The sequence below is a fragment of the Artibeus jamaicensis genome, unplaced genomic scaffold (assembly GCF_021234435.1).
Source record: "Artibeus jamaicensis isolate MK-2021 breed Jamaican fruit bat unplaced genomic scaffold, CSHL_Jam_final contig_354, whole genome shotgun sequence".
Lineage (NCBI taxonomy): Eukaryota > Metazoa > Chordata > Mammalia > Chiroptera > Phyllostomidae > Artibeus > Artibeus jamaicensis.
The window spans coordinates 9,019,275-9,031,363 of record NW_026521803.1 but is presented as its reverse complement, the minus strand read 5'-3'; the positions used below and the strand labels follow the sequence as shown (position 1 = coordinate 9,031,363).

The window sequence follows — 12,089 nt, the reverse complement described above, 5'->3', positions numbered from 1 at the left end:
CACTGAGGGCACAAGGCGGCAGGCTGATCTTGGTCACACATTCATGCACAGATAAACCAGCGAAGGAGCGAGTAGTGAGACAGACTGCGCAGGCCCCAGCAAACGGAAGCAGAGGGGACTACCAATGCCCCTCTTTGACCCCGCCCCCACATACAGCATCACAATCCAGCGACCTGGGCAGCCCCGCCCTGGTGAACATCTAAGGCTCCACTCCTCATACTTAACCAGCACAAACAGACCAAAAATGGCTCAAGAAGATCTCAAAGCCCCAGAGCCTATAACTCTAAGCAACCAAGAAATAGCCAAACTTTCAGATGCACAGTTCAAAACACTGGTGATCAGGATGCTCACAGAACTGGTTGATTTTAGTCACAAATTAGAGAAACAAATGAAGGCTAAATTAAGTGAAATGAAGGGAAATGCACAGGAAACCAATAGTGATAGAAAGGAAACTGGAACTCAAATCAAGGGAGTGGACCAGAAGGAAGAAAAAAATGACCAAACAGAAAAATATAAACGAGCAAGAATTTAAAAAAATGAGGAGAGGCTTAGGAACTTTCAGGATATCTTTAAACGCTCCAACATCCGAATTATAGGGGTGCCAGAAGTGGGAGAGAAAGAGCAAGTGGAACACTTATTTGAAGAAATAATAAAGGAGAACTTCCCCAATCTGGCAAAGGAATAGACTCCCAGGAAATCCAGGAAGCTCAGAGAGTCCCAAAAAAGTTGGACCCAAGGAACACACCAAGGCACATCATAATTGCATTAGCCAAGATTAAAATGAAGGAGAGAATCCTAGAAGCAGCAAGAGATAAGGGGACTGTCACCTACAAAACAGTTCCCATCAGACTGTCAGCTGATTTCTCAAAAGAGACCTTACAGGCAAGAAGGGGCTGGAAAGAGGTATTCCAAGTCATGAAATCCAAAGACCTACAACCAAGATTGATCTATCCAGCAAAGCTTTCATTTAGAATGGAAGGACAGATAAAGTGCTTCTCAGATAAGATCAAATTCAAGGAGTTCATCATCACCAAGCCCTTATTATATGAAATGTTAAAGGGACTTATCTAAGAAAAAGAAGGTAAAAAAGATGAACAGTGAAAGGACAGCAAACTCACATTTATTAACAACCACACCTAAAACAAAAGCAAACTAAGAGGACAGCTAGATCAGGAGCAGAACCATAGAAATGAAGATTACATGGAGAGTTAGCGACAGGGGAGTGGGAGGAGGAGAAGGGGGGAGAAGGTACAGAAAAAAAGTAGCATAGATGGTAGGCAGAAAATAGATAGGGGGAGGGTAAGAATAGTAGGGGAAATATGGAATCTAAAGAACTTGAGACACATGGTCACAAACTAAGGGGGGGAATGGTAGGGGAGGGGTGTGCAGGGTGGAGGGGAATGAAGGGGGAAATAGAACAACTGTAATGGCATAATCAATAAAACATAAAAAATAAAAATAAAAAAGAAACTAACCTTGTTTTAACTTATTATTACCAAAATATGAACCCCAGTACAGTACTAAGGGGCAGAATAATATCTTAAGAGTCCTTGCAGTTGCTTTGCTTAGCACAGATTATAACAGGAGTGCAACAACTTTTTTAGTTGAATACTAAATATCAAGGAACTCAAGAGTTTTTTTCTTTTTTATAATCCTCAACCAAGGATGTGCTTATTGATTGTAGAGAGAGAAAGGGAGGAAGAGAGAGAAAAACATCAATGTGAGAGGGAAACACTGATTGGTTGCCTCTTGCATGCACACAGACCAGGGATAAAACCCACAATCTAAGCATGTGCCCTGACCAGGAACTGAACTTGCAACCTTTTGGTTTATGAAATAATGCTCCAACTGAGTCATACCGCCAAAGCACTCTGGCCATTTTAATAATGTTAATTATTCTAATCCATGAAGGCTGTAAATGCTTCCACTTATTTGTTATCTTCCCCAATTTCTTAAAGTACCCTATAGTTTTTTTTGTATAGGTCTTTTACCTCCTTGGTTAAATTTATTCCTAGGTATCTTCCTTTTTTTGTTGTTGTTGATGCAATAGTAAATGGGATTTTGTTAGTTTGTCTAATAGTTCAATATTGGTGTATAAAAATGCCATTAATTCCTGATAATTAATTTTGTACCCTGCTAACTTTACCACATTCATTTATTAGGTCTAGTAGTTTTTTGGTGGAGCCTATAGGGTTTCCTATGTATAATATCATGTTGTCTGTCAATGAGTTTTCCTCCTCTCCATTTTGGATGCCTTTCTTCTTGTCTGATCGCTATAGCTAGACCTTCCAGTACTGTGTTGAGTAAGAGTGGTGAAAGTGGACATAGGGATGTCCTTGTTCCTTATCTTAAGGGAAATGCTTTTAGTTTTTGCCCATTGAGTATGATGTTGGCTTTAGGTTTTTTGTATATGGCCTTTATTATGTTGAGGTATGCTCCCCCTATTCCTGTTTGCTGAGTGTTGGCATCATAAATGGATGCTGAATTTTATCAAATGCCTTTTCTGTATCTATTGACATGATCATGTGTTTTTTGTCTTTCATTTTATGTGATGTATCACATTTATTGATTTGTGGATATTGTGCCAGCTTTGCATCTCTAGGATGAATCCTGCTTGATCATGGTGTGTGATCTTTTTAATGTATTTCTAGATCCAGTTTGAGAACATTTTGTTCAGCATTTTAGCATCTATATTAATCATGGATACTGGCCTATCGTTTTCTTTCCTTGTTGTCTTTTTTTAGTGGGGGGTGGGGGGAGATTTTATTTATTTTTAGAGCAGGAAAGGGAAGGCGAAAGAGAGGAAGAGAAATATCTATGTATGAGAGAAACATTGACTGGTTGCTATCACACATACCCGTATGAGGGACTAGGTCCGCAACTCAGGCATGTGCCCTGACTGGGAATCAAAACAGTGGCCTTTTGCTTTATGACACAATGATCAAAGAACTGAGCCATGCTGGTCAGGGCTCCTTGTTGTGTGTCTTTATCTGGTTTTGGAATTAGGATACCAGCCTCATAAACAGAGCTTGGAATTCTTCCCTTCTCTTGAAAATTTTGAAATAGTTTGAGAAGGACAGGTGATAGTTCTTTGAGTGACTGCTAAAATCGTCTGTGAAGCCATCCTGTCCAGCACTTGTTTCCTGGTAGTTTTTTGATTACTGCTTCAATTTCATTAGCTGTTAGGGGTCCATTCAGGTTTTCTGATTCTTCCTTATTCAGTTTGAGAAGGTTGTACATTTCTAGAAATTTATCTGTTTCACCCATGCTGTTCGATTTCTTGGAGTATAACTATTCATAGTATTTTCTTATTATAAACCTTTGTATTTCTTGTGATATTTGCTGTTACTTCTCTTTTATTTCTGATTTTATTTATTTGGGTCCTATCCTTTTTTTCTTGATGAGTATGGTTAAAGGCTCACCAATTTTGTTTATTTTTTCAAAGTACCAGTTCCTGGTGTAATTCATCTTTTGGATTGTTTTTTTAGTTTCTATGTCACTTATTTCCACTCTGATCTTGATTATTTCCTTCCTTCTGCTTACTCTTGGCTTTGTCTGTTGTTGTTTTTCTAGTTCTTTTAGGTGTAGGGTTAGAGGTAGGCCTGTAATGCATTGAATCTCTCTCTCAATACTGCCTTCACTGTGTCCCATAGATTTTGGGTTGCTGTGTGTTCATTTCCATTTGTTTCCAGGTATTTTTTATTTCTTCCTTGATGTCATTGATCACCCATTCATTATTTAATAACATGGTATTTAGCTTCCGTGTATTTGAATGTTTTTGAGTTCTTTCCTTGAGTTTGGTTTCTAGTTTCATGCCATTGTGATCCAAGAAAATGGGTATTAAACAATTTTAATAAATGTTTTAAATGTCTTTCTATTAGGCAGTTTATTTGTCATTAAAAACTAAACACCTTATTTTTTCTAAGAAACATATCTGATATATTAAAATGTTGTAAAGTATAGTGGAAAACAATCCACAGGGACCCCTAGTTTCCAAGCTGAAAAATGCCACTGGCACAGCTTGTTTATTACTTCTAGATTTCTCCAACCAACAGCCACTCTTGATAATATCTGCCAGTCGATTCCTAAATGCTCACTGATTCTAGTTGGAATTTAAATGGATGTGAGAAAATATGCTATTTCCACTGGTAAGGTTCTATTGCTTTCCTCTCCCCTATCTTCCACTGCAGCTGTCAGAGAAACAAAAAAATAGCCTGAATTTCACAGAAAAATGCAATCAACAGGAAAAAGGAAAAGAGTAACCCACTTGTAAGAGCACGCAGCAACATGTATTCTGAGTTTTACCCCAGTTTGTTCATAGAGATGAAGAAATAATAGCATTCATTTTGCAATTAAAAGTCACCAAATTAACAAGTATGCACAGTTGTTTTGTATACCTCAAGATTTCCTCAGATTTATTTTCATTTAGAAGGGTTTCACTGAATGCCTACGAGTACTTTAGGTGCTATAAACACAAGAGTGGCTAACAACAACGCCACTTCTTTTAAAGAATTTACAACAGTCTGCTAGAGAAAGACAATAAAAAGTAATTACAACAAAGTATGATTCATAACATGACAGAATACAGGGTACAATGAAGTATAAAGCACATAGCAAAACTTAACCTAGTCTAGAAAGTCAGAGTTCTCCTGATGAAGTTTAAATTCAATTCTATGAGTAAGAAAGTTAGCAACTATTTGAAAATGGTTGCAGAAACAAAGATCCTCTAAGTATGAGTAGCAATTTTTCCTTTTAACAACTGTTGAAATATGAGCCTCCAATGACTGTCAGAATGCTTTTAAAAATATTAAAATCTACCAAACAACTGTGGTTTAACTGCTTTGTTTAGATTTTTTTTAATGCATTCTATCTATTTATCCAGCACTGTGACTGTTTCTCAGACTAAGTAAAATGCTTTGGTTCCTTAAAGGAAAGTTTGTAAACGTAATAATAGTAGTAAAATATAAATGAGCTACATAAAATTAGAACTTTTTATTATCTAATTTACCTTTGTTGCGTAAGTCCTTTCATATAAACATCTCACAATGTGTTTACAACATCAGCATAAGAATCACTGCATCTTATAAAAGGCAGATGGCAAATTTCAGAATTACTATTTAGAATTTTAACACAATGTATATTGCTTTTTAGGTCTCAGCAAAGCATTAATTTGTATAGATTTAAAAAGCTTGCTCGAGACACATAATATATAACTAAAATGAAATTTTATATAAGGCAGAATTTTACCAAATATTACCTATATAGACATTTAAAGGTAATATTCAGTAAGTAGCAATTTAAAAAAATACCAAAAAAACTTCCTAGAAACCAGACTAGATAATAGGCAATGGTGAAGACTACTCACAGTATGTCTTGGTAACTTTAGGTCAAGCCGACAAGGCACTGTGAAACAGCAGAAACTGGGGAGTTGGAGGGTCAAATTTTATATAATTATACATTAACTGCATGATCCTTGGGGTTTCTTAACTTTTTTCCCAGCTCAGTTTCCTCACATACAAAATGGACTTATTATCCATCTTACAGTGTCAATGTGATTAAGTGCTGGATGCCTGGGTCCAAAGTGAGCCCTCAATACATACCACTTCCTCCATAAAAAAATAATAATAAAACAATGGTTGGATCTAGATCATTCTTGGTTTAATTATATAAGGCCTCATAAAATGAGGGATAAATCTTAAAGTATGCCCAAAAGGAAATGTCAGGTTTATAGTTGAAGGAGAGAAAAAGCTATGTATAAAGAAATCAATTACACTCCCTGCCCCTACCACCAAATTAATTGCACATAATGAATTCTAAGGACCTAAAAGTAAAGAGAATGGAAGACAAGAGAACATTCAGGATAAGAAACAACAGAGAAGCATGACACCCATGTAAAATTAGTGACTACAGATCAAAAGTAACAAAGAATCCAGTTTTAAGAAATTGAAGAATGTATTTTCATTCCTTCCCCAGGCACATCACTCCCCCCAACATCTCCACATGTTCACCAGTTCAGAAACTCCACAAAAAGATAATTTTCACAATTAAATGTATGAACTGAATAAGAGTAATTTAGAAAATACTTCAATGGGAAGGGTGAGGCGGGCATTCATCCACTGAAATTTTTTTCTCAGAATGGGCCTGGGAAAGAAAAGATCACTTAAGAAGGGAAACACAAAATACAAAAAATAAGAACTGGGAGTCCAAACTGGAAATCATAAAGTGGAGAAATAATCAGAAGGTACTACAATGGAATGTCTTTAAGGGCTAAAATGAGTAACACTTTATCTTGGGAATAAAATGGAGAGCTGATTCCTACTAAGCCAATTCAAAAACATATGAAAACTTTACTTTGTGATTTTTTTTCAGTGTACTAACTTTGGGCCCTAAACTTGTCCATGACCTATTCAACAGGAAGTGTGGTGGGAGAATAGTAAAAAAATACATAAATAAACTGGAAGTGTGCTAAAATAAATATAATCACTCCTTAAGAGTGGCAGCCACAGAAACGTATCTCCTCTTATGGAAAGTAAAATCACAGGCTGCAGCTTCTGGGTTCGGAAATCCTTCACCTGTTTATACAGGTGAGTACACCTGACATTCCAGAGTTGGATGCTAGCCAATGAATGAATAGAGCAGGTATACGACAGTTCCAGGACTCCTCAGCTGTCTTGCTAAAGCTTTCTTAAAACCACAATTCTGTATTGCTAAGTAAGACCTTTTTTCCCTCAATTTTTCAAAGGAGATCTCAAAGGAGAGCTCCCTCCTCATTTATCCTACAGTTCTCTCCAAGCTCTTTTGCATGTTTGCTTCTCAGAGAATTGAAACTTACATATTTAGTTAAAACAAAACTTAACTTTTTCTTTATGTAGGAATCACTGAACAGAAAGAATTCCTAATCTCTTACCATTACTACCACTACTACCATTACAGTGAAGAAAGAACCTCATTCCTTGTGAAAAGGGTATGGTTATGGTTAAATAAAAGAAAGAAGTGCTTCAATCACTGGAGAGTTAAAGGCTATGTATGATATGCTTTCCGCCCTTTCTCCCAAATCCTCTACTACATATAAAAAGAAAACAGAAGGAAATGCCTCATCACACTAACGGAAGAGTAACTGATGATTTCCTTTTAAATCCTGGACTGAGGTGGAAGGGTGAGTAGGATACATGGCCTTCTAGCTTCCTGATATCTCAGCTGGAGAGAGACTGATCTGGCTATGGTATTACACTACAGTGCTAAAGACTGGAATCATAATCATCACGTAGGAAGGCTATTATAAGTCTTTAAAAACTTCTATTATGGCCCTGGCTGATGTAGCTCAGCGGACTGAGCATGGGCCTGCAAATCAAAGGGTTGCTGGTTCAATTCCTAGTCTAGGGCACATGCCTGGGTTGCAGGCCTGGTCCCCAGTAGGGGGCCTCTGAGAGGCAACCATACATTGATGTTTCCCTCCCTGTCTTTCTCCTTCCCTTCCCCCTCTCTAAAAATGAATAAATGAAATCTTAAAAAAAAACACACACAAAAACTTCTATTATGTACTTTTGCTTGCATTGTCTCAGTTAATCTTCAAAACAGCCCATGTGAAGGAGGTATTATTGGTATGTCATATGCTCCCAGTTTTTTCTCCTACTCTGATCATCTCTCTTTCTCAATATTTTTTGCTGACTGGGTCCTTATTCTTCTTCAGATCTTAGTATGCCCAAGGATTCTGCTCTAAGACCTCTTTTGTTCTCTTTAAATGAAAATACGCTCTTTAAAATGTCCTTTGGGGTGGGGGGGGGAAATATATTTAAGAGAAAAAAAAAGAAAAATACAAATGACAACAAGAAACCATAAAAAACGTCCGTAAGGAGCCCGTCCTGACGTTTTAAGTACTATTTGTATGTGGATGATGACTTCCAAATTTGTATCTGTAGCGCTAATTTCTCCAGTTAGTTCAGACTCATATGTACAACTATCTACTTGACTTCTCCTTTTGGATACAGTAGATGCTACTAGTACCCACCCGCTCACATCCCCTTGGCATTCCCCCGCTTAAACTTTCCAATGGCTTCTCATTTCAATTAAAATCCAAGCTATTTGCCTATGTCCTCAAATAACCTACTTATTTCCTTCCTTTCCAATCTTATCTCTGATCATTAATCATTTTATGCATTAAGTTAGAACCACAGCGGAATTTCTATTCTTCAAAGATTTAAAAACTGATTTATACCTCAGGCATTTGCATTTCTCTGTTCTCTTTTTAACCTCCAGTTCTTCAAATGACTGGCTCTTTTTTGCATAATTCGGGTCTCAGTTCAAATGGTACCTCCTCGGAAAGGCCATCCCTGGTATCCATCAGTATCCATTAATTTTGCTATGCCTGTGGTCATTCAATTTCATCATTCAATTTTATATTTTTTCATAGCATTTAAAATCTGAAATCTTATTTGTATGACTCACTCCTAACCTTTGAAAATATCAGTTTCATGACATACTAGGCATTATTATTACCCCTAGTCCCTAGCGTAATACCTAGAACATATTACAGACTTAACTATTTACTGTTATTGAGTAAATAACAGTAATTAAAGACAAAATGTGAAGTTGAAATTCAAGTTCACAACTATGATGCTAAACCACATGGAGCTTTCCTATTCCATTAAATGTGCATTCACTGAGATAGTTATAGAAGAAGAGTGCTCTCTGCTCAATTTCAGTTTGCATATGTGCAGAATATTAGATTATTCCACCACTAAAGACACAGTAGCAAACTCAAACCACCAGACCTTCTGCAACATAAACAAAAATAGTAATACACAAAAAAAAGTAAATGTAAAGAAACATTGTTTATTATAAATAGTTCAAGGTCCAGTATATACTTATGAGTCCAAAAAAGTCCAAACACTGTTAATATAATAATAATGGTCTACATGACATTGATGTAACCTGGCAGCCAAGGAGAGTGGACTGGAATGCACATACATGAACAATGACTACTTTACTCTGCTAGCCAGTGGGGGCAGTAGACACCGTTGAGTGAGTATGTGTACTGTGTGGCTGTCGCATTCAAAATAACTGAGCAAGTAGAGCAATGAATCTATATCAAATTTTGTGTTAAACTTGAACATTCCTCTGTGGAAACTATTCAGATGACTCAGAAGGCTACGGATATTGTTCATCACAACAATGCACCTGCTCATGTATCTATCATATCTTGTGCCATTTTTTAGCAAAACATCAAACCACCTAGATGTCTCAGCCCCGCTACAGCCTAGATTTGGTGCCCTGTGACTTTTGGCTTCTCCCAAAGCTAAAATCACCTTTGAAAGGGAGGAGATTTTAAGACCATCAATGAGATTCAGGAAATTATGATGGGGCAACTGATGGTGATCGGGAGAACTGTGTGAGGTCCCAAGGTGCCTACTTTGAAGGGGACTGAGGTGTCATTGTCCTATGTACAATGTTTCTTGTATCTAGGATCTTCTTGAATAAATGTCTCTATTTTTCATAGTACATGGTTGGCCTGGATATTTTCTGCACAGACCTTGATAATTCAGACAAAGGAATGCAGCAAAATCTGGAAGTCTTTTTTATCTAATGTAGGGTATTAACCTCATAGGAGTAAAAAAGTAAGAAGTCTGTATGTGGAGGTGAAGTAAGCAACAGGCAGTATCTTGGGAATACAGTATTCAGAAAGAAGAATCCTTAGATTGCCTGGAAATGAAGAACATGCAGGAAAGAAAAGAGAATGGCAGAAATAGGAAAACAGGAATAGAATGCCCTGGCCAGTGTGGCTCACTTTGTTGGAGTGTCATCCCATAAACCAAAAGGTTATGGGTTCAATTCCTGGTTAGGGCACATGCCTAAGCTGTGGGTTCAGTCCCCCACCAGGGAGCATATAAGAGGCAAATGATTGATGTTTCTCTCCCCCTCTCTCTAAAAAGTCAACACACATGTCCTTGGGTGAGAATTTTAAGAAAAGGAATACAATTGCACAGTAGTTCCCAGCTACTCAGAAGTAAAAATGGAATTAAAGCATCATATATTTTTGAATTAGGACATTGCTACTGTTAAGCTCATTCCATATCAAATACCAAATAAAGAAACACCATTTAAAGGGTAAATTGATACGACTGCTATAATTAGTGAAAAAAAGAAAAACAAGCGTTTTTTCCTTTTTTCCTTAATTTCACAAAGTATTCACCCAAAGATGACATAAAGCTGGGACACAAATAGCACTTTCAGTCCCAGAACTGATTATAAATGAAAACCAATGTACTTTCTATTCGGGAGAAAAATTAACTTTCATTCAAGAGGACCCAAGAACCAGACTCACCGATCTTCTAAAACTTTAATGGTTTCGTGAAGAACTTTCTGTTGCTCTCTTAGCTGTTGATTTCTGGTGTAGAATTCTTCAAGTCTCTGTGCATCTCTAAAAGTTAAGAAATAAGGTGTTATTTTTTTTAAGAAAAAAAATACTGTAACAGGATAGATAACTATCATAAAAATTCCAAAGGATGGATGGTCTCACCATTTACATGTGTCATGAATTTGCTGTACCGAAACAAACTACTTAAAAGGTGAGGTTTGAATATCTTGTTAATTGGAGTTCAAGTTATACTAGAATTTGCTCTGCAGTACTGTTTTGTACAACAGAACTGTTATGCTGAAGTATCAGGCATTCATCATATAATGCCGGGACACAGATGGAGTGGACTCTGATGCCACCATTGACTCAATGTTGTCAAGACTGCCAATAAAAATGTACATTTACTGTTTTTTATTTTATCTACATTGGTTAATGTAATTAACAAGTATCTCTACTCATTTCATCTCTATTTCCATCATGGGGCATTCACACTTTCCATTTGATTTATTTCTGTGTTGCTTAAACTTCTACCAGGTATTATTTTTAAGCCAGGGCTTACAGTGAGTGGAAATGCATGAACCCTAGATCCTGATGCCTAGGTTTCAATCCTGGCTCTGTCTTTTACCAGTTGTGTGAACTGGTACAAGTAACCTACACTCTCCGTGCCTCAAAAGATGTGGATACACTGTATTTCCCATGCAAGGCATTTGCAAGGACTACATACTAATGTGTGTACAGCAAGCAGAACAGTGCAGGTACATAGTATGTTCTATTTAAGGTGGTTATCATTATATTTTTATAGTCAAGAAAGAACAAAGTCATCTAAAATTTTCTTTTAGCAGATAATCTGGTTACTTTCCAAGGTTCTGCCATATTTTACCTCTCCATCATTATATTTAAAAAAAAATCACATTATATAAAGTATGCATATATTTTATTTCTAAAAAAAAACCCATTAGAAATTTTATTGGGATTTTCTGTGTTGTCTTAAAGTTGAAAATAAAGGATAATCCTGTGGCTCAAACATTTTCCCTCAGCCCCCTCAAGGGTTTCAAATGTCAAATAAGAATGACTGGGGACTTCCGCCAAGATGGAGGCATAGGTGGGGACACTTTGCTTCCTCGCACAAACAAATCTAAAAACAACAAAGTTTTGACAATAATAAACAAAACAAAACCACACAGAAAATCGAATACGGAGTCCAGAAACAACGGACCACTCAGCTAAACTGGTGAGGGGGCGAAACCAGCAGCGGAGCCAGTCGGGCAAAAGAGATCCGGGCAGGGGTGCAGATCCCAGGTGCGGGCTAGCTACGGGCGGAACCCAGGGAAGAGGCGCTGCTGGCTGTCTGCAGTTGCCAGCAGCGCATTTGCACGCATATAAACCAGTGAAGAGGCAAGCATTGAAACAGATCTCGCAGGCGCCAGAGACTAGCGCAGGGCAGCAGATTCGCACATTTGCGCTGGGATAAGCAGGCGGGGGCAAGCAGTGAGGCGGCCTGGGCGAGTGCACCGCCATTGCTCCCTCTCTGACCCTGCCCCCACATACAGCGTCACAAACCTGCGACCTGGGTAGCCCCGCCCTGGTAAACACCAAGGCGCCTTTCCTCAATCGCAACAGGCACGAACAGATCAAAACATGGCTCAAGAACAACTCGGAGCCCCAGAGCCAATAAATCTAAGCAGTGAAGAAATAGCCAAACTTTCAGATGCACAGTTCAAAACACTGGTGATCA

General features: G+C 37.7%; 1 protein-coding gene across 11 annotated transcripts in view; it reads right to left on the bottom strand.

The window, feature by feature from the left end:
- The window catches only part of RBBP8 (RB binding protein 8, endonuclease), a 112,381-nt gene that overhangs the window by 54,006 nt on the left and 46,286 nt on the right, over positions 1-12,089 (bottom strand). For all 11 annotated transcript variants that reach the window (XM_053664294.1, XM_037134100.2, XM_037134099.2 and 8 more), the window contains one exon: positions 10,322-10,417. In XM_053664294.1, the coding sequence (XP_053520269.1) occupies positions 10,322-10,417 (96 nt within the window). The remainder of the gene's footprint in view (positions 1-10,321; positions 10,418-12,089) is intronic.